Raw genomic sequence first — 21,130 nt, 5'->3', positions numbered from 1 at the left:
GACAGCTGGGCCCCACTGAACAAGAAAGACAAGAAAAAGAGTTCAGATGGAAAGAGGGCTCTTAGTTTCCTACTCCTGATCTATGAATTTCTCTGGCACTCATTATTCTTAGCCCCCAGGGGACTTGCTCTCATAATGTTTGCTACCTGACCCCTAGAAGTCAGGATTCCTCAGCTCCTGACCTCACCACAAATCCTCCTTAGTCTTGGTGTCCTACAGGCATGATCCACAACCCTACCCCATCTGTTGTTTCTACCCTTCCTGCTCACCATGCCAGGATTAAGATTTCGAGGCAAGCGGCAGTATGTGTGGGGGGTTCCCTCTCCTTTGCTGGGCAAGATCAGACAGAGATCAGTGATACCCAGGGCATGCAGCCCTGCCCCTTCAGCTGCCCGTCGATAAGTGAGGTAGGTGCGGGGATGCCCAGGGCCTGGAGGAGCCAGGTTGGCAGAGTGGCTGTAGGGCGTTGTCTCCAGCACCTGGAAACCTGGTTTAGGATGTTCCTTCCCTTCATATAATACCCTGGTGAGTTAAGTAGAAAAGAACATGTAGCACATGAAAAGAGAAGAAATGCCCTAATCTTGCTGAACCTTCAGTTCACATCCCCTTACCCCACCAAACCTGTTACTCTTCCTTTACCTGGTTGTTAGCATCACGAGAGACTGAATCCTCCTCTTTGGACTCTGTCCTTAACTTGCTCCCTCTTCTATTCCATCCCATTCTGCTATCCATCCTGCTTCCTCATTCAGCCCTTTTATCCCCATCCCTTCCCTCTTCTGTCCTTTCCCCCTCCTAAACTGCATTCTCCATCTTTCTCTGTCATTCCACTTGACTGTTCGTTTCATGTCCCATTCTTACCCTCCCAATTTCCCCTCTTCCAAGGCCCCTGGCCAGGCCAATGGCAAGGGTGGTCACTCACCCTAACTCAACAAGGGGAGGCTTGTCTCGTCCTCTGCGATAGCAGATGGTGGGCTGGGAGCCTCCCAGAAGCCCAGCACTGAGCTCCAGGGGGTGGCCACTAGCCGAGGCTTGAATACAAGTGTAGCCTTGGGGCACCTCTTCTCCCAGAGCCCGGGCAATGATGGCCACATCTGTGATGGGTTCTGCTGGACGGGGTGGGCGCACAGGGCCCCCTGGTTCAGGGCCCCCAGTTTCCTCAGAGACTGCTCCTCCACTCCCTGCCAGCCCAGCCACCACAAAGTAATCCACCAGCCGGGGGGGCCGCTCCTCTGCCATGGCCCCCCCTTCACTTACTGCATCTGGAAGGGACAAAATATGGAAGAGTATGAGATGGGAGGGGTGGGATGAGAAGAAGGCAAAGTGTCTAGGGCAACTAAATGACCCTCATCCTCTTCCCCCTACCATACTCACTCAGAAAAGCACAGTAGGAGACTGACCAATCCTGAACTCTCCCACTTATGACATCACCATGACCTCACAGCCTATCTGGTGTCTCCTTGAAGAGAACAGGTCCCTCAAGTAACATTACAGTGACATCACTGCTACCCTTCCTATGCCTGATTCCCTCCCCCAACCCCCAACTCTGGCTATGACATCCTCATATTGGAGTAATCTTGTACTTTCTTAAAGGGCCTCCCCACCACAGGTATTATAGCAACTTCAACTGATTATTTTAGGGCCTGTACCCTAGTACTGATATCATATGGGTTAGCTGTGACATCATGCTGACTTCACAGGCTTATTAAAGGATTCATAACTATGGTTTCTTAGCTCTGATATCAGGGGAGAAATCTAATCCTTCTAATGCTCTTCTAGGGCTCACTGCTACAAGTACTATACCTCTGTTATCAGAGTGACCCCCTTCTGAATTCCCATAAGAACCAGGGCTACAAAATCACAATAACTATTCTATCCTCCATAAAGACCCAAGTGAATTCTACTTATTCATGTAACCCATCCAATCCCCATGAGAACCAGAGAGAAGAGAGAGGTTCTGCCTTTCCCTCTGCTCCCCCCCAAGCCTATAGTTGAAGCAGGCCCACCCAGGTTGCCTGTCCCCCTCTCACCTTCTTCCATAGCCCAGCACCAGGGGAGAGGGAGTTCCTGGCAGGGGGTAGGGGATCCTGGGGAGCCCTGGGGGAAATGGCAGCTCAGAGAGTATGGCGGTACAGCCAGGCTGAGGAAAGGGGGGGGATGCATCAGAGGGGAAGGGAGGTGACTTCCTGAAACAGCCAAGGGGAAGCTGTAGCTAGGCCAGACGGAAGTCAACGTATGGGGGGGTGGAGGGGAGGGAGTGCTGCAGTGGGGACCAGTACAGTGTTATCCCCAACAAGAAGTTGATGCTAAGCTGAAAGGGCAGAAAGCGGCTCCAACAGCATTGACCCTTAATGATCTCGTATTTCTCCCTCCATCAAAATCTCAGTCTCTACCCCTACCTCAGTCAAACAAGTAGGAGAAACCAAGGGGGCCTGATTGGTTCATTCCCCATAACCTGGCCCACAGCCTACACTACTTCCCCCCCCCATGGCTAAATTTAGCTCCTACTCCCACCCCCACCCCCAGAGGTGAGGCCAATAAGGCAGCCAGCGTCAGGATCCTAATTTAGCTCCTCAGCTCCCCACCTGGCATGGCTGGCGCCTTCACCCCACTCACTACCCAGCAGGCACTGACCTCTTAGGCGGTCTGGCCAGTGGGTTTGGGTACCCCTTTCTCATGACCCCAGTTCTTGTATCACTTCCCTCGTGCACTAGAACCATCTCTTTCCTCCTCCCCCCTCCCCCTTCTAGAGGGAGGCATCTTCCTAGGCTCCATCCCAGGAGGAGCACAGGTGGCACTTTCTTTCCTCCCTACCCCCATGGTACCCACATCTCCAGCCCAGAAAAAAGAACGGGGGGGGGGGGAGAAAAGGTGCTGCGACTAAGCAGACAGGGAGGCGGCCGAAACTGGAGGGGCAGTGGGCCCTGCTGGGCGAGGGTGGGGGGGGCAGGTGCCTGCGACAGTGTGACAGACACATTAGCGAAGGGTGACCAGGAACTACAAGCAGCTCTTGGCAGGGGAAGGGGAAGAGGGGGGCCTGCGCTCCCTCCCATTCCCCCCACCACCACTTTCGCTTCCCTAGGAGAGAGGAACCGGAACCAGATGTGCAGCGAAGGGGGGGGAAGACCTCCCCGCTCACCCCCACCCCCTTCCGACCTACCTGCCTCGGAGCTCCTCGCGGGGCGTCCGGGCCCCCCCTCCCCCTGCCCCCTCTTCGGGGAGGGGGGGGAGGCCGGCGAGGATGGCGGGATGTTTACCCGTGCCCGGACATCCCGCGCCCGCGGTGGTTCCGTCTGGGCTCCCCGCCCGTCACGCGCGTAAACCTCGCCGCAGCGAGCCCCGGGCGCAGGGGGGGTACGTGGGGGAGCCCGCCCCGGCGGAGCCGCAGCCCGGCGCCCCACCCGCCGCGCGCCTCCGTTATCCCGCCGCGGCCGCGGGTCCGGCTGTACGCGTGATCCCGCAGCCCGGCTCCGGCTCCGGCTCCGGGCGCCCGCTCACTCCGCTGTCGTTCCCTCCCTCCTCCAGCTGACCCCCACCCCTCACTCCCGCCGTGCCAGCACCCCCCCAGACGCGATGACCCCGGAGGCTTCTTCCGCCCCTGGCTGGGCCGCCCCACGCCCGACCCCTGGCGGCTGGGAGGGCCCTCTGCACGAGCGCTCCCCCTCCCCTTCCCGGCTCCAGAGGGGAACGAAGAGGACCTTGAAGCCCAGGCTAAGCCTGAACTCTCCACAGCTCTCGGGGTGACACAGCCCCATCCCCGTTCTTAGTTCAGGGATGCACACATATCCTTGCTACTCCAAAAGAACTGCAGCCTGCAGTTCTCAGTTCCCTTTTCTAGAGAGCACAAAAGCTTTGGAAAGAGGAAGAGCCAAGGTTGGAGGGGACACATTATCTTCCCCAAGTCTGCAGAGTGGAAACAGCAGGACAGGGTATGTCTGCTGAAAAGTGGGCTGAGGAATAGCCAAGAGGATTAGGAAGATACAGGGGAGAACAAGGGTTGGCTGGTCACATTAGCTTGGCAGACTGATGCTCCTTCCCACCATCAAGTTTGCTAGCACTGCTGTCCTCTCCACTAAATTTTGCCCCTAGAGATCCCACTGAAGCATGCATCTTTGGAGTAGGCATGATGTTGAAGTCTGCCAAAACCAAGGGCATGATGGAATCACAAAGTGGCCTCTGGTCCGAGTGAGGAGGCAGAGAGACTCAGCCCCCAAACTTATCTGCACATCAAAATTTCCTTGTCTTTCCAACTGCCTCTCTCTAGAAGCCTCGGTTGAGGTCAACAACTGACCGAGGGGAAGTTAAGGGGACAGCCTGCCAGAAACTCCAGGCTTACGAGTTCAGCTACTTTCCTGGCTTGCTGCCAAGCCCCAAGGCTGGGAAGTGAGGAACTAGTTAAGCCAGTTGGAGCCCCCTGGTCCTTTTTCATCCTCAGGGTCCTGAGTACAGGACAGGTGAGCACATAATGCTCTGGCATCCTATATCTTACCTAGAACCTAAATCCAGCTAAAGTCCCCATGCCCAACACAAATGTCAAAGGCTAAGGCAAAGTAGAAGAGATACTCTACGTAACTCCATGCCCTTCCACCCATTCCAGGAGCACTTTGCCCCCCCTCCTCCACCACCCCAACCCCAAACAGCAGTTGTACACCCTGGCTTTGATGTGATTTTTTTAATTAACATATAATATATTTTAAAAAAAATAATATCCACTCTGGCTCTCTCCTGCAAGGGAGGAAGGGGAAATTGGGGGGAGGGGCCAGCACTGCAACCTCCCCTGCCAACCACCTGGGCATGCCCTGCTACCCAGTCCCTCTTCCACCCCCTGACATCCAACAGGCTCTGACCTCCAGACAGACGGTTCAAAGTTACAAGTGCTTTAGGCCCTCCCTTGTGCTCTTCCATGTCTGCCCCCGATGCCATACATTGAAGCAGGCATCCCTCCCTTTGTATACAATCCTGTGATCCCTTGGTCTCATTCATGTTGGGGAAAAGGGCCGGGGGCAGAGAGTGGAGTCTCTACTGGCCGAGGGGAAAGGGAAAAAGGGTAGTGGGAGGGAAGATAGGAGAAAAGTGGGGTGCTGACACTGTGCCCAGTCCTACATCCCTCACTGTAGTCGATCACTTCGGAATGAGTCCTCAACAGCTGGGTCAGTCAGCAGAGCATAGGGGTCACTCAACATGTTCAGCCCATCCAGGCTCAGCGGTTCCATTCGAAGCTCATCTTCCAGCCCCAGCCCCAATCCCAATCCAGCTGCTGCCACCTCAAAGCCAGGTACCCCTGCCAGAGCTGCTGCAATCTCCTTGGAGAAGCCGGGGGGGGAATCTCCTGAGCAGGCAGAGGAGTGAAGATCAAGACCACTTGTGAGGAGGGTAGGGACTAGAGGGAGACACTTCCAAACCTTCAACTATGACTTCTCCAGGTACCTTTCATACCCACCCCAGCCCCATTCCTCAAAAGCCTCTAATTCTATCCAGCTCCTAATGTCCTCCTCCCCCATAATCCTCCCACCTGTGAGGATGATGTTGGGTACTGGACCATGGCGGGCACAGTGTGTCAGGTTCTGGCGGTTGAGGGCATGGGAGTCTTGGGGGCCACTCCCCCCACCCCCTGGCTCATCATTCCCCGAGAAGCCCGGCCCCTCAGAGAAGCTGGGAGGGTCCAGCGTCAGGCTGCCTGATGGACTCTCCATGCTGAATTGCTCTAGCTGGGGGGATAAATGGACAAAGACACTTAACAACACATTATCAGAAAGGGGCAGCTTCTCCCTCCCAACTCCCTAAGATTTACACAATAATTCGCACCGTCCACAGGGGAAAGACAAGAGACAGAGGACACAGCAAGCAAGAAGAGTGAGGGCAGGGGGCATGGTACCAGAAAAGGACCCAGGCACCATACCTGCTGAGACAGAGAGTGTGCATGCCAGGAAGAAAACTGGTCAAAGCAGGAGTCATCTAAGAGCGAGTTGAGCAGAGATAGCTGGGGGGAAATGGACAGAAGAAGTGGGTAATCAGCAATACGGGAGTGGAGGTGAAGGGGGTGGGGCAATGTTAACATTGCCTGCCCACCCAGAAATTATTAGAAACAGACATTCTCTATTTTGAATAGTGTAAAGGACACTGCTTGAACCTCCTCTTATTCAAATGGAAAGGTCAGGGTACTCACATTCCCCAGGCTGAAGTCTCCTGTGGGTGGGGCATATGGTTGTTGCCCAGCGGAGGCAGGTGGGTATGGTACCCCATAATGTCTTTGTCCGCTGGGTGACTGGACTGGACAGGACTGGGAAGGTGGTGGTTGTTGCTGCAATGGCTTTGTGACTGGTGGCTGGGCGGGCAGAAGCAGGCTGGGAGGGCTATAAGGGTATGGGGGCAGTCGCTGGTCAACTGGCAGCTTACTGGTATCCAGGGGGACACCCTAAAGGGAAAGAAGAAGGGGAGAGTTACCCTTCAAGTGGCTTCTCTACAGGAATAAGGAATTCAGGGATCAGAAAGGACTAAGAGAGGTATGGAAAGGGGAAGATACCTACTGCCCTCTCAGAGGGAAATAAGCCCTCTGTGGTTGCTAATATAAAGAGGCTCCAGAGGGAAGAAGGATTACCTATCCCTTAATCCCCTGCCAGGGTTGAGATGGAACATGGAACACACATACCAGACACACACATCCCCACCCAGGCAATGGGGATGAGGAAGGGAAGCAGAGGAGATAGACAGAGAGAAGAGAAAGAGGAAGAAAAGGAATGGAGGAATGGAGTAGGAAAGAAAGGGAGAGAGATACAGCCCGAAAGGACAAGAGGCTTAGGATAGTAGAGGAAAAAATAAAGGGATGACAAGAGAGCAAGACAGAAGTAGGAAAGGGAGGAGGGGTATGAGAAAAGGAGAAGATGCAAAGTGATACAAGTGAAAATAAGAGCTGTTTGAAGGGAGGAATAGATGGGGAAATGGGTAGAAAGTGGAGCAGATGAGGAAGTGAATCGAAAGAGAAAGATACAAGGTAAATGGCAGACAGATATACAAGAGGAATACAAGGAAAAAGGAGTGGGATGCAGAAACTAAATGAGAGGAAGAAAAAGGGTGAAGGGCTGGGAGGGAAGGGAAGAGGCTGGTGGGCAGCCAAGCCCAGGAGTCTCAGAGATGGGAAGGGTGGAGGCAGCCACGCATACCTGAGTGATGGAAGACAAGGTGGGTGACATTGTTGGCGAGAACTGTTTGGGCAGCTGCTGCTGGGGCCGTCTGGCATCAGTTCCACCCACGGGCAGGCTCAAGGGACTGAGGGGCACACGTCGGTGTCGGGGGGAGGCCCCAGGGGTGGGAGTAGGGTACAGGGGGGCGCCCAGCGCAGGGGATGAGGAAGACGAGGTGGAGGAAAGGGCTGGGGCACTGAGTGAAGGGTGGCCCAGGGAGGTAGCAGGCATAGTATGACGGGCAAAGGAGGAGGCAGGCAGTGAGGGATGACTGTGGGAACCCTGAAGCTGGGGTTGGGGGCTATTTAGGGAAGCCTGGAGGTTGGGATTGCTAAGGGAAGACTGCAGGGATGGGTGGTTGAGAGGTGAATTAAGTCCTGCGGGCACAGACAAAAACCAGAGAGATGCCAACATTACCAAAGGGCACCAAGCCCCTTCTCCCTGCCCCCATACAGAATGGGTGGAGGTGATCAGACAATGGAAGTGAGAATACAATGACTGCACTTTGACAGCTGTGCCGGCCTAGTAGGAAACCAGGCACTTTCTCCCACTCCTATTACAAGGGTAAAGCTCTAAGGAATAGCACCACACTAAGTCTCACCAAATCAGGGAGACAGACATCATGAAGCAGACTTCTGTGCCCGTTGAGATGATTAAAACTGAGAGGTATCCAGGGGCCCAAAGACTGCCCCCTCAGGACTGAATACTCAGGTCTATTCCCCTGACCTGTAGGTTGGTAGTATCCAGAACTGGGGGGTGGGGGTGGGAGGGAAGAGAGTGATAACTCACCTGACCCATCGCAGCTGACTCCCAGGCCCAGGCCCCCACTGATGCCCAGGTGGGTCATGGTGTGGGTCAAGTTGGAGGTACTGCTGCCCCCACTCAGACTGGGATAGGCTGTCTCTTCTGGGTCGAGGGGTGTGGGCAGTGGCGAAGGAAAGTGTAGGTTGGTGAGGTCAGGCAGGGAGCCACCAGTATTCAGGGTAGGTGGAAGGAGGGGCACATTGGCAGGCTGGTCAGGGGATGGGAAGATGCTAGGAGAAGGAAGACAGACATGAACTGAGGGTGGTCACTGAAGAGCAGAGATCACCATCAACCTTCCTTTCCTTCCTCCCATCTTGCCTACTCTGCAGCCCACACCCCTGGAGAGCCACTTACTTAATTCCAGGGACTTCACAGGATCGAGGTCGGGCAGAAGAAGGAGACAGCTATTGGACACATGAAGAGGAGGGAAAGAGGTGAGCCTACATATGGGGAGCCCCTTCAGAGTCCTCTGGCCAGCTCTCACCTTCCCATCCAGGCCAACTCATCTCATATTGACACGATGCTTTAATTGCTTTCCTCACAGCACTACCATGAGATAGTCAATGTATTAACGTATTAACCCCACGTTAGAGATGAGAAAACTGAGTTTAAATGACTGGCTCACACAAGTAACAAGGCAGCAAGTGTCTGAGCCAGAACATGGACTTGATTCTGTAATGCAGAATCAAGGCCCCAAAGGAGGGAAAGAAGACAGCAGAGGTGTCTCCCACACCTACCTTCTTAGGATCCCAGGGCTTCAACAAGTGCTTGTCATCCAACAAGTTCTCCTCAACTGCAGGAACTTGAAAGACAAAGACTGATGGGAGGAGAGTAGGCGGGAAGAAGAAAAGTCATGGAAGGAAGAGGCAATGGGGTTAGGTAGGGGAGGTACCACTTGACCCACATCTTACATTCTCCCCCTTAACTTAGCATTTTGATATGCAATGCCCAGCTGTGGAAAGAACAAAGCACCAATATACTGTTGGGGGAGTTTGCGAATTAGCTCTTCTGTTCTAGAAGATTTAGAATGGTGTTATAAAAAATGACTTAGGGGGCAGCTAGGTGGCACAGTGGATAGGGCACCAGCCCTGGAGTCAGGAGGACCTGAGTTCAAATCTGAGCCCAGACACTTGACACTAGCTGTGTGACCCTAGGCAAGTCACTTAACCCCAATTACCTCACCAAAAAAAAACAAAAACAAAAAAAACCTAAACTTAAATGTCCATAACCTTTGAACCAGGGAGCCTACTGTGACCCCAAAAGGTCAAAGATCCCCCATAGAGCAGGATATTCTACAGCAGCAAAGAACTAGGAAAAAAAAAGTTGGTGCTCATCAACTAGGAAATAGTCAAATTGAGAAACATGATCAATTCAAAGTATGAGAAGATTTATATGAACTGATTAAGTAATCAGAACCAGGAAAACAATATATAAAATTATTAACTACAACAGAAAGAACCAAAAAATTGAAACTGAACCACTGTGTAATTACAATGACCAAGCTTGACCCTTGAGGTTAGGTGGGAAAATGAACTCTTTAGATGTGGGGGACTATGGATGTGGAATATTGCATTCACTGTCAAAGTCAATATGTTGGTCGATTCTGTTTAATTGCTTTTTTTTTCTTTCTTTTTTAGTCTTTCTTACAAGGGATGGCTTGAAGAGATAGAAAAGGGGAAGGAATATCCTTGGAAATGAGGGTTATGTAAAAAAGATGCTGATAATGTAGTATTTTAAAATAAAATAAAAAATACTAAGCCTAGGAGTAAGTGAAATGAGCAAACATACCTTTTGAATCTGCTTCCCCATCTAGGAAACCTGTAAAGGAGGAAGACTCCTGTTGGCCAGAGCACTGCATGATGTCTTTCATCTATTCTCCCATCCCTTCATTCAATATATCCCCATACTCTCTGGCTTCCCCTGCTCTAAGACACTGGCACTTACCACCCCGACGATTGGGCATGGCAGTGGGCGGTGTGGGGCCTGGGTATGTATCCTGGGGATTGGGGTTCATCACACTTGTGTGAAGGGCAGAGTCTGAGCTTGTCCTGTGGGAAGCAGGGTAAAGCTGGCATGGTTCCCATGGTGACAGGACCCCTCCAGCTGGCTGACAGAGAGGGCAGAGCTAAGCCAGGGGACCACAGGGATCTGAGGCCAAGGCTCTCAGTTCAGAGAGGAAGACCCTGGGGTGAAGGGAAAACAGTAGGAATGAAGGAGACAAAGCTTCAAAAGGAGGCTAGGGGAAATGGGGACATCACCTGTTGAGTGCAGATGGAAGTCGGAACAGCTGCCCCTTCTCAGCAGGGAAGTTACCCCAGGGCATTGTTCTGAGAGGGAGAAACAACAGTCAGGAGGGCAAGGAAAGGGGGTTGGAGGGTGTGAGGCAGCTAAGATGGAGGGGGAGTAGACAGGGCACTAAAGACCACATCTGCTCTGACTTTCTGACCCTTCAAAGTGCCCAAAGGTCCCAAGAAAGCCTGAGACTCATCCTTTCCACCAGATTAAACCGGGGGACAACCTGGAGTCCAACAACCTCAGTCATTGTGGGGTGGGGGGCACAGTATTCGGGAATCTAGCAGTGCCAGAGCACTGTACTTGGCACACAGCTTTGGCAGGAAGTATGCTCACTCCCCTAAGCACACACCTAGCATAGCCCACGCTCCCATTGGTGCTACCTCAGCAGGAGAGGTAGGCTTGGCTACTCTTGTGTCAACAAGGTTGAGACTGGACTCTGACCCCGCCCACCCCACCTAGCTCCCACCTCTATGACAAACCCCTCTTTAAAACCAGGAGAATTCCAGTTCCAGTTCTTATCCAGCACATGCTAATGACCCCTCCTCCCCAACCTGTGCCCCTTCCAGACCCAGGGGTGGAAATATAGGGTCTGTGCTTGGAGTCTATGGGGGTACTATGCTCAGCCCACTCTGGACATTCACCTTCTCCAGCTGGATTCAGGAGGGGGAGATAAGTAGGCTGGACTATAAGGAGAGCTGTCAATGTGAGCAACACCACATTAAGGAAAAAATAAGGGGTACGTGCTGCTCTCTCCTCTACAAAAGACAACAGAATCAAAATGCAGCAGAAGAGAAAGGGGACAGACCTTCAGAAGAAGGGAACTCAAAGAAAACATGACAACAGTTAAGGGCTGGGAGAATCATTTCCTTCCACAAAGTTTTTTCTGCCTGAGAATCTAGATGAATGAATGAAGGAACTAAGTGACCTCCAGCATGAGGCAGAACAAACATAGATGCTCTACTGCTGGCAGGAGCAAAGACAGATTAGACATGAGGAAGAACTATCCAAGAGCTAAGGAGGAGGAGGAGGAGGGAACAGCAGCAGGTTGGCACCAAGCTTTTTTCTAGTTCCATAAGCCCAGCTCATGCCACCCTACCCCCTGCTCATTCTCCAAAGGATATGTGGCGGGGATAACGGCGTAGGGGAGACATCATCCTTCGGGGATCCCGCTGTACCCGCTCCACCAGACCATGGTGCCGTGTATTTCGTGAATCCAGGGATGAATGGAGGGGGTTCTGCCAACACATACATGGTAGTCAGGGAAAGGGGATCTGGAAGGGTGGGAAAAGAAAACCACAGCTCCCTCTCCTTGTTCTGCCCCAGTAATTCCTACCTCCTCCCCTCCCCTCTCTTCACCCTAGTATCCACTCACTCACCTGGAACTCTGCCAGGCTACAGCCAATCTGGTTAACGTTGGGCAGAGAGCCACCATAATAGGGGCCCCGAGTATGAGCTAATCGAAGTTTCTGGGCCTGTAACTAAAAAGGAGGAAGGTACTGTTAGAGGATATAGGGAAGGCCTTCAAGATACTAGTCTACCTTCCCTGCCCCAAATCTTACTGATATGTCTAAGTCATCAGATAGAAGGTTGAGAGGTAGATAGAGAACTGGGAGAGCCTGGCAACAGAGCTATAACTAACCCTCACTTCCCTTCCCTAATATACTGCTTGGCTCTACAGCCATAGCCCCTCTTCATAGCACCCCAGCCAATGGAATCATCACTAGGAAGAAGTATGAGACAGAGGAAGGGAGGGAGGGAAGAAGGAAGGAGAGAGGAAGGAAGGAAAGAAGGGAAGAGGAAGGAAGAAAGGGAAGGAAGGAGAAAGGAAGGAAAGAAGGGAGGAAGACAGGGAGAAGGGAAGGAAGGGAAGGGAGGAGGAAGGGAGAGAGGGAGGGAAAGAGGAAGGAAGGAAGGGAGGAAGGAAGACATGGAGGAAGAGAAAGAGGGAAAAAGAAAGAGAGAGCGGGAATAAACATGTGTTAAGTGCATACTACGTGCGAGGCACTGTGCCTGCCCCATTTGGCATCACCCCAAGATGAGTCCCAGAAGGAATGCCAGGCGCCCAAAGCTAGTCACATGGGCTCTCCCCCTGCCCCCAAGGGACCCATTAGCCACCTCTGCTCTTCCAACCAGATGAGCCCAAGACTAATTGGCAGAAAAGGAGACAGGCAAGAGTAGATGGCACAAAGATGGGGCTGCCTGCCTCATTCCTTCCCCTCACAGATGGGGGCCAAAACTGCAAGGCCACTACCACCTGTCCATCCATGAGCATACAAGACACTGCTTACACTCACAGGGCTGCGGCAATTCAATTCAATACATGTTATGCACCACTCTTGGCTGGGAAAATAGTGCCAAACTAAAGGGACTCTCTCTAACCCTGCCCTAAAGCCCCTGGTTTTGGAACAATGCCAAGGAGAGGCCTGGCCTTGGGAAGTGGGGATGGGAAAGGAAGTCTTGCCAGCAGCAGCCAGCCTGGGTCAGAACAATGAGCCCAGCTTGGCCACCTTCTGAAGATGTGCTGCAGGATCAAAAAGACAGGCATCCCAGCCTGACTCTTGTCTACTTAGAAATTACTTATGCCAATAGGAATACAAAAGGCAAAGCAGCCAATTGTGGTGCCTCAAGTCCCTTCTCAATAGACTATGGGGTGCCAAGTACTGTCATCTGCATTTGCTAAAGTTAGATGAATAGCAGGAATGCCCTAGCAAGGAAATGGGGGAAAAGAACTCAGAAACTTCTTTCAAATACACAGGCACTGAAAGAGAATGGCAACACCAAAACTCCCTTCCTCCCCTCCTTCAGCAGGCAAAACTCATGGGCACATGTGGGGACTACACTGACCTCTCTCTGGGTCATCCCTCCCTGCTATATAAGACTCAAGGTGGTGTTTGCTATCCAAACAGAAATACTCTAGTCCCTCAGTTGGATCTGTCTCCACAACCAGATTTGTCTCAGATGATGAGAGAAAAGGCTGAGTTCCAAGCTCCTTATTCTGAGCTTTGTATTCCTGGGCCCCAGGCCCTGCCCTTAAATGCCCACCATTTCCCTCCCTGCGTTGGTAAGGGTTCCTACTGGTGGAGATGTAAGTGAAAGTTTTCAAAGAGTGACCACCTGGCAAGCCACATTACCATGCTGATGCAATAACCCCTTAACTCTGAGCTTACTGGGGCCTTATTGACCCTCTTTATTCTACCACATCTCAAAGAAGTCACAGTTCAAGGGACAGCACTTGATGTTGTCATCCAGACATCAGAGCTCCACTACAGATCCTGGAAGATATGTAGTTAAGGGATATAAAACTCACAGGGATCTGGCTGAAATACACATTTACCTGGTTTGCCTGTTCTTTCCTCTGTCTGGTTCAGCTCCGAATAGCCAGGGGCACAGGGTCCCCGGAGGCTCAGACACAGAAAACCACAGACAGAAACACACAGAGAAAGGCAGCTGACAAAGACAGAGCTTTTTTCTGCCTTTCTCTTGTCTCTCTAGCTCATTGTCGACTACTTGGTTAGGTCATGGGATGTTCTCACCTCACGTTTCAGAACATTTTAGAATGTGCCCCAAAGTTAGGATAACACACTAGCTTGACACAACCCACACTTGAGACATTCCCCTAAGAGATTCCAGTAGGAAGCTGCCTCCCCAGAGGGGCCAGAATTTCTCTGACCATTTGGGGATTGGGGATTTCCTATATTACAGAAAAGTCCCAAGGCATCTCTCATGTCTCAAGAGGTGGCCAAATCCAAGAAACCTTAAAGTGTCATCAGCTACCAGACTCTAATGCCAACTTTACCCCTCATCTAACATTCAACAGTTGTCCTCAATTTCCTGATGACTCTCACTCAGCTCCAGCCCACGAGCAATGGACCTCACCTTCATGTCGGGGAAACCACAGGAAGTATTTTAAAAAGGAAGCAAAGGGACAGAGAAGGGGACTTCCTGTCCCTCGGTAGCCAACACTGCTTTGGTCGAACCACCCACCTCGGGACTTCTCCCTGGGAAACTTTAGTGGCCACTTGGGCCAGCCTTGTATAAATAAATGGGCAGAGAGACCACTCATGCAGGTGATGCTCAGCCCGTTGGGCGGAGAGAAGTTTAGCGGCAGGAAAACTTTATCCATGCATGCCCTTTGACCTGCAATAATACACTGGAAGATTTGGTGTGTGTCCCTCCTTCCCGCAGCTCCCCAAATACACAGAGCTGGGGATGTCTCAGAGGGTCATGAAATGGCAACTAGACCGATAGCAGCCTTCCAATTAGGCCCCCTCATTGGGAGGATCCCCTCTCTACTCCCTCCCCCACCCTCCCCCATGCTCACTGTGCCCATCCCGTGCCTACAGATGGCTCTTCTGTAGACTCCCCCCTCCCCCGCTCTAGAGATGCCCAGTTCGACGGTCCCTGGAGCTTTGCTCTCACTCGGCATCCCCAGGCCTCCCTGTCTCCCCATTTCCTTCCCCTCCCCCGCTCCAGGTTCGCGACTCGGCTCGGGCTCCGGCGGCCTGGCCTACCCACCGCCGCCCCTTACCCGGGTGGAGCCGATGTCCATCATCACCTCCTCGAAGGCCGCCGTCTCTTCGGCCTGACGCTGCTTCTGCAGCGCGATCTTCTCGCTGAACTTGCGCGGGTTGGCTGCCGAGGCCGCCGCCGAGGCCGAGCTCGAACCCGAACCGGAGCCCGGCCCGGGCCCGTTCGCCCCCGATGCCGCCATCTTCCCCCCTCCCCCCCGGTCCCCCCCCAATCTCAGCCGCCACCGCCGCCGGCCCTGGGCCCGGCTCCTCCCGCCGCCGCCGCTGCCGCCGCCGTCTCCTCGGCTAGCACCGCGAGCCCGACCCCCGCCTCGCCCCGATCCGCCGCGAGGGGCCGCAGGGAGTAGTAGTTTGTTTACGTGATGTCTCCCCACCCGCCGAGCAGCGGCGCTGAGAAGAGACTGACTTCATTTCCCAGCAGTACCTGCGACGCCGAGACCTAGATTCAGTTCTCTCCCCGCCACCCCACCTCTTCTCTGGGCACGCTGGGAGAGGTAGTTCTCAATTGGCTCCGAGCCTCCAGTCGAGTGGGAAGAGGCGAGGAGGGGGAGGAAAAGGGAAAGGGAGGGGAAGGCAAGAGGAGGGAAGAAGGGAAGAGGAGGGGAAAGGGAGGATGTGGGCGGGGACGGGGAGGAAAAGGATAAAGAGAAGAGTGATGAAAAATCTTGTCCCGGGAGGGAGGCGGGGCGGGGCGTGGAGGGGATGGTGGTGGTGGTGGGTGTGGGTATGTCAGAAGCAACACGGGAGCCAGAGGCTTGGGTTGGGCAACAGCTGGAAACCTCTGGAGCGTAGATTGTACACTTGCCCCTCCAGCGCTCGCTGGTGTTGGGGCCTCCTTCCCTCCCTCCTGGCTTTTCCCCACCACGGAAAACACAAAGACAGGGATATAGGAACAACTTTTATTCGGGAAGCTGATCCCGGAAGCGTCAGTTTAGTAAAATAGATTATACAGAGCACATCCCTCTCCCTCCCTCCCCTCCCATCCACCCACCCTTCTCCAAAAATACTCCTGGGAGGCGGGCCTCCAGGGCTTCTCTGGTACAAAAAGAGTTGAGGCAGTTCAGCCTTTGGCACCTGGGCAAGATCACCAGGCTCGATACTCACCCCCAGCCCCAGAGAGGGTGAAAGGTCTGGAAATCAACAGCAGGCAGCAGCTCTCATTTAGCTGCCCGGCAAGGCCCAATACCGATGTGCTTTGTGAAAAGGGGGAGAGGGGTATTTGGCACTTTATAGGAGGAATGGAAGTTCAACTGAGGGCAAGGAACTTGGCTTGTGGATGTCATCAGTCATCATGCCCTCTAAAAAGTAAACATTGAGAAGGGGAGGGGGCCAGAAGAAGAAAAAAAGGGACTTCTCCAGGAGAGCACAGGAATGGGATAGAATCAATACCCCTAAGGACTCCAGATTCCTTTTCCATTCCTCACTCTCTGATGGCCCTACCCTTAGTGTTTCAGTCCTTGTATTCTATCACCTGGTCACACGTCCCTTTGTCTTGTCTAGTGTTTTTCTAAGTTTTCTTCTCCCCTCTTCACCTCCCCCTACATTCCTGGGGAGTTTTATCTGTTCTTTGTCTCATGTTCCACTGGTCATTCTCTGGGGTCCTAACAACACCCACCAATGCACTCCACCCCCCTCCCCCATCATATGCACTTTCAGCTCCCAAAGCCCCCATCCCTCAGAGGTGATTTAAACACGAATAAAAAGCAGACCAGTGAGCAGGGCAAAACCAGCCAGAAGTAGGATGACCTTGAGGATCCTCTGCTCAGAAGCAGCCAGTTCCTGGGGCAAGATCTCCAGGAAAGTGATATAAAGGAAGGTGCCTGCTGCCATGCCTTCTAACACTGACTGTGCCAGCTGGTGCAGAGGCCCTGCTGACTCTGCCAGTGCAGCCCCCAGCCCGATACCCAGTGGTGTCATGCAGGAGAAAAGGACCCCACAAATGGCTACCACTCCAGCTCGCAGCCGGCTCTGCAGTAGCCGTAGGGACAGACTGACAGCTAGTACCCCTTTGTGCAAGAGCAGCGCCAGACACAGCTCCATTGCCCGGGCTCGCTCCCGCTGCAGCCCCACAGCGAGCCCTTCAAATACTGAGTGTAGGGAAAGCGAGAAGACCAGGACACAGGCCCTTAAGGCTGAAGGGGTAGGAGAAGTCCCATCAGCCATGGGTCCATCATGCCAGTGGGGAGGTGCACTGCCCGATGTGCCCAGGAGTGCTCGAGTCTCCTCTCTTGGAAGGGGCCCTGATTGCTCTTTGTAGGCTAGCACAATCTGCTCCATCACCAGAACCAGAAAAAAACCCATGGCGAGAATGAACTCCTGCAGTGGGAACTGAAGCTGTGGAGGAAAGAAAGGGGGGAAAAAGCAATAAGAAGCAGCTTCACAGGTCTAAGGAGAGATAAGTCGGAAAGAAAAGAGAGGGTACTGAGAAGATAAAGGGCTAGGATACCACAATATTTCGACCTGGGTTTGCCCATTCCCCTGCTACCCTTGACACAGACCTAAGTTTTGTCTCTGTCTTGGGCTTCTTCTTTCCTTCACCTCCTACATCCTAGTTAGAAGTTGCTTTCTGGTCTCTTCCTAGCCTTCCCCAGCCCTCCCTTCCCATTCCTCTTGGCCATTGTAGTAGAAAAGGTAGAGAGAAGAGCATCAAAGGTGAGACTGTCAAGCACTATTTACAAACTTGGAGGTCAGAATAGGGCCACATACACAGAAGGCCATATCTATACTACACTTTTGGAGCCATGCACAACAAAGATTTTAAACAAACACAAATACACAAAAGCCTTATAAGTCACAGACAGGGTTACAACACACATGATCACAGGATCTCACAAACTTGAGCAAATCACATGTGGCCAAAAACCTGTATACCAAGAATCATGTCTACTACACCACCCTCCCTGGGGCCTAGGTACTCACAGTGATTCGGAGGGCACTCAGGGCCTCATCTATAGCAGACAGGTAATCTGGAAGCAAGTCCAAGAGACAGGTGGCCAGAAAAACACCACCTGCAAAGCAGCTCACCAGGCTCAGGATTTTCTTTCTGGAGGCTATGGGAAGGGCAGGGGTGACCAGAGAGAAACAATCAGTTTTTAAGCCTTCCTCCAGCAGCAGACATCCCTGGCCCTAGCCTGAAGTCTCAGGAACCTCTTCTATTTCTGATAGTTCTTGAGTAGTTCTCACCCCAAAGCAGTCCTTTCCCCTCTCAGTTTGCCCTCCAAGCCCTCAATCGTCTATCATAACTCCCCTAGATCCTTCTCTTTGTAGCTCCCAGAATCTACCCACCCTCACTCAAACCTAACCCCAGAAGTTGCCATGGCATGGGGGGGAAGGAGGGAGAAATGATCCAACCTGAGGCCTCGAAGTTGGCACTGGGACGTCGAAGCACGCAGATAGGCACTAGGCTGCAAAACAGGGTGAGCACCAGCAGCACCACCAGGGCACCCATCTTTACCTCCAGCCCCACAGGCACTGCAGGCACAGCTTCTGGACGCCACACCAGCCGTTCTGGCTCTTCCCAGGGCACCATGGTGGTGGCAGCTTGGAGGGCAGGGGGTGCCTAAGTTCCCCGTCCACACCTGTGAAATTCCTTGACCTGGTAAAATATATGTGGAAATAGGGAGATTGGGAGAGGTACTGGGGGGTTGCTGGAAGAGTCAGCTGAGTGCTACCCCTCCACCCCACTCCACCCCAGTTACTTCCTGACCTCCACACCAAGCTGACTCACCCCTTTCCAGGAACATTCCTCTCTTCCCTAGGACTTTATTCCTCCCGTGACCTCTGCAGGGGCCCAGCAAAGGGGGGGGGAGAAACTGAGGCATGGAGGAGCGATCAAAACATGTAACATCACACTAGGGATTTATATCCCCTTTCCCCTGGGGCTTCCAAATAATGAGCGGAAGAATGCAAGAAGGTCATAACCCAAAAGAAGCCCGACCTCCACTGTCCACTCTACAGAGGGGTCCAAAAACCTTTAGGATAAAGGGATGAGAACGAGTAGACACAGGAGGAAGGGAATAGTCCTACAGTGTAGTCAGCCAGAAGTAGGGAAGAAGTTTTCTAGGGGCGTTAGGCTTCCCTCTCTCCACCCCAAATCCTGGGAAGACGAATTCCCTCTCCCCATCCTAGTGAGTCTGAGTGAGAAAGGGGAGTTTGGAGAGTGACAAATGCTGGAAGGAGAAAGGGGGCCAGAGCTCTGCCAGGAAGACAACAGTGGGGTGGGCCAGGGGTGCGGGAGGGGCCTGGGAAGCCCAGGGAAGCTGCCTGGGGCCGCTAACGCTAGTCCCAGGACCCAGGGTTGGGGCGGGGGTGAAGAGCAGGAGAGGAAGGATCGGAGGTTGAGGCTCGAGGTCCCTGCCACCCAGGGGGCGTAGGAAGCCGGGAAAGCAGGCTCCAGTAAGCCGAGTCTCGGCCTGGGACAGACCGCACTCACCTCGCAGGGGCCTCGCTACATTGCATCCGCTCCGTTCCGGCCTCCAGCCGGGAATTCCCGCCCCCTCCCCACTTCCCCGCACTCGGCTTCCTCTGACCAATGACATCGAGGCGGGGGCGGGGCAAGACCAGGAGTTACGTTACCCTAAAGCAATCAGAAATAGCCTGGGGAGGAGGGGAGGGGGGAGAGAGCGGAATGGGGGCGGGGCCAACAAACGACCTGGGGCCAAACACCCCTGGGAGCTTACCTGATTCCTGGGCAGGCTGATTTTCCAGTATGATCTCTCGTCGCTGTCTGGTCAGAAGCACTGAGGAATTTCAGTTCTTTTATTTTTTTAGAGGGGCTACTGAAAGACGAGGTGCGCTTCCACTACCCCAACTCAAGACCTCTTTTTGGAGGATGGAATTGCTTTTGTCTGCAAAATTCCAGGCACATAGTAAGCGCTTAATAAATGCTTGTGAGTAGACTGATTGCCTGGTTGCTATTCATTCAAGAGCCCCATTCTACTACTCCTGTGTGGAAAGATACCTTTGGGGAGTGGGTGCTTTTTATAGCCTCGTCCTGGGAAGTCTGGGTCTCGGCAGAATAAAGGGAAGTCTTCAGTCAAACGACATGACCACGAGAAGTCTTGGGACACAGAGAAAAAGCAAAGCTAAGTTAGGAAATCCCCTTCTCGGAAAGATTTACTAACTTGCAAAGAACGACCCGAGAATTTGTGAATTGGTTGGTACTGGGCGCTTTCAATGTGTCTGTGTGTGTTCCCTGTCTGCCATTGCCTAGGTGATTTGGTTAATAAGACCTAAGGACTTACCTGAGACACAAAGAAATAAGGACAAGTTTATCTTGATTTGCTTAATTATTTGCTTGCTTGACATGTTACACCCCTTATGTACTTTACATTAATCTCTGGGGTAGCCTCCATTTCCTGCCTTTCCTTTCTATACAAATGGGATGCCCTTCCCCATTTTTTAATTTGTAGCTCTTGCTGATTCTCGAGGTATAAAATGCTCCACATTTTTTAAAGTCCAGAATAAATACCATGTCCTCCACAAAGCCTTCTTCTCTTCCTCCTCCCAAGTGTATAATAATCTTTCCCCCTTCAGACCTCACACCTCAGACGTTATTTTTAATTTTCCTTATTTGTCTGTATTCCTCAGATGGATTATAAATTCTGAAAGTAGCTCTCAAATCTTATTTAAACTACACTATCTCCTTCCTCCCTACCCTTTACAAATTACCACCTTTAGCAAGTGATTTAGCCAGGGGCAACTGGGTGATGGGTGAATAGAGCCCAGGCCCAGGAGTCAGGAATTCAATTTGAATTCATATCTGACCTCAGATCCTTACTAGGTATTCGATCCTGGGTAAGTCACTTAACCCCAGATTGCCTTTAAAAACATACACGGTAAGTTAGCTCGGTAGGCCCTTAGTAAATTTAAAGGATGAGGTGATTACTTACTCAACTCCTCTTAAAGTAAGTGATAACAAGCTCTAACTAGATTGACTAGGCTAGAGAATCCGCTCAGGATTATCTAGGTCCTAGGGCAGGGATCCTTAATCATTTTTGTGGCCCGGTGGCAGAGGTGTGCCCTGAGCCAGCTCTAACTAGCTCCCAAGGGCCCACGGCTAAATTTATAGAGTGTGCATTTACACTTAGCATGTACTTCTCAGGAATCAGAAAGAGCTATAAAATTAGGGCTTGATTTGGAATGATGAGTTGTTAAAACATTTATCAAAACTTTTGACAGTCTGGTGAAGCCTATAGACACCTCAGAATGAAGTTTTTTAATTCGGTAAAATACATAGGATTATAAAGTAAACTATAATTTGAAATTGGTGTACAAAAATTTTTTTTTTAAAGTTCCCAGACCCCAGGTGAGAAGCCCTGCTCT

General features: G+C 52.3%; 3 protein-coding genes across 8 annotated transcripts in view; all 3 read right to left on the bottom strand.

The window, feature by feature from the left end:
* Positions 1–3,237, bottom strand: part of LOC114049679 (DENN domain-containing protein 4B) — a 14,873-nt gene extending 11,636 nt beyond the window's left edge. The window contains exons 1-4 of one of the 4 annotated variants that reach the window (XM_027871000.1): positions 3,158–3,237; positions 920–1,259; positions 270–522; positions 1–15 (exon numbers count right to left, since the gene is read on the bottom strand). In XM_027871000.1, coding sequence (XP_027726801.1) covers positions 1–15; positions 270–522; positions 920–1,236 — 585 coding nt within the window. In that variant the 5' untranslated portion in view covers positions 1,237–1,259; positions 3,158–3,237. Of the gene's footprint in view, positions 16–269; positions 523–919; positions 1,260–2,027; positions 2,230–3,157 lie in introns of those variants that run through there. The other 3 variants (XM_027870997.1, XM_027870998.1, XM_027870999.1) reach the window with 3 other exon arrangements.
* Positions 3,238–4,685: 1,448 nt separating this feature from the next.
* Positions 4,686–14,988, bottom strand: LOC114050076 (CREB-regulated transcription coactivator 2-like). 2 transcript variants are annotated; one of them, XM_027871624.1, is made up of 14 exons: positions 14,806–14,988; positions 11,654–11,755; positions 11,399–11,512; positions 10,919–10,980; positions 10,241–10,309; positions 9,927–10,030; positions 9,771–9,800; positions 8,720–8,799; positions 8,337–8,386; positions 7,968–8,212; positions 7,158–7,555; positions 6,164–6,412; positions 5,510–5,705; positions 4,686–5,326 (listed from the first exon to the last, which is right to left on the bottom strand). In XM_027871624.1, the coding sequence occupies exons 1-14, from the start codon at positions 14,986–14,988 to the stop codon at positions 5,106–5,108; spliced, it is 2,103 nt and encodes a 700-aa protein (XP_027727425.1). In that variant the 3' UTR covers positions 4,686–5,105. The 2 variants fall into 2 exon arrangements, with proteins under 2 accessions (XP_027727425.1, XP_027727426.1); XM_027871625.1 differs by lacking the exons at positions 4,686–5,326; positions 5,510–5,705 and adding an exon at positions 5,715–5,977.
* A 786-nt stretch (positions 14,989–15,774) lies between these two features.
* LOC114049994 (zinc transporter ZIP1) lies at positions 15,775–19,325 on the bottom strand. Of its 2 annotated transcripts, none has more exons than XM_027871489.1 (4): positions 19,239–19,325; positions 18,158–18,401; positions 17,726–17,856; positions 15,775–17,140 (listed from the first exon to the last, which is right to left on the bottom strand). In XM_027871489.1, exons 2-4 carry the CDS (start codon positions 18,333–18,335, stop codon positions 16,493–16,495), a joined length of 957 nt encoding a protein of 318 aa, XP_027727290.1. In that variant the 5' UTR covers positions 18,336–18,401; positions 19,239–19,325; the 3' UTR covers positions 15,775–16,492. The 2 variants fall into 2 exon arrangements, with proteins under 2 accessions (XP_027727290.1, XP_027727291.1); XM_027871490.1 differs by lacking the exon at positions 19,239–19,325 and adding an exon at positions 18,534–18,980.
* Between the last annotated feature and the right edge of the window lie 1,805 nt (positions 19,326–21,130).

This window comes from Vombatus ursinus, unplaced genomic scaffold (assembly GCF_900497805.2).
Source record: "Vombatus ursinus unplaced genomic scaffold, bare-nosed wombat genome assembly UNPS02014798.1, whole genome shotgun sequence".
NCBI lineage: Eukaryota > Metazoa > Chordata > Mammalia > Diprotodontia > Vombatidae > Vombatus > Vombatus ursinus.
This window is presented reverse-complemented; position numbering and strand designations above follow the sequence as displayed.

Coding starts and splice junctions, on each gene's coding strand:
- LOC114050076 (XM_027871624.1), bottom strand. CDS start 14,988: ATGGCGGCATCGGGGGCGAACGGGCCCGGGCCGGGCTCCGGTTCGGGT. Junction 10,981..11,398: donor TACGCCGTTATCCCCGCCAC/ATATCCTTTGGA, acceptor GGTGTTGCTCAC/ATTGACAGCTCTCCTTATAG. Junction 6,413..7,157: donor CCTTGTCTTCCATCACTCAG/GTATGCGTGGCT, acceptor CTTTCCCTTTAG/GGTGTCCCCCTGGATACCAG.
- LOC114049994 (XM_027871489.1), bottom strand. CDS start 18,335: ATGGTGCCCTGGGAAGAGCCAGAACGGCTGGTGTGGCGTCCAGAAGCT. Junction 17,857..18,157: donor TGCCAACTTCGAGGCCTCAG/GTTGGATCATTT, acceptor CCCTTCCCATAG/CCTCCAGAAAGAAAATCCTG. Junction 17,141..17,725: donor TGAGTGCCCTCCGAATCACT/GTGAGTACCTAG, acceptor TTTCCTCCACAG/CTTCAGTTCCCACTGCAGGA.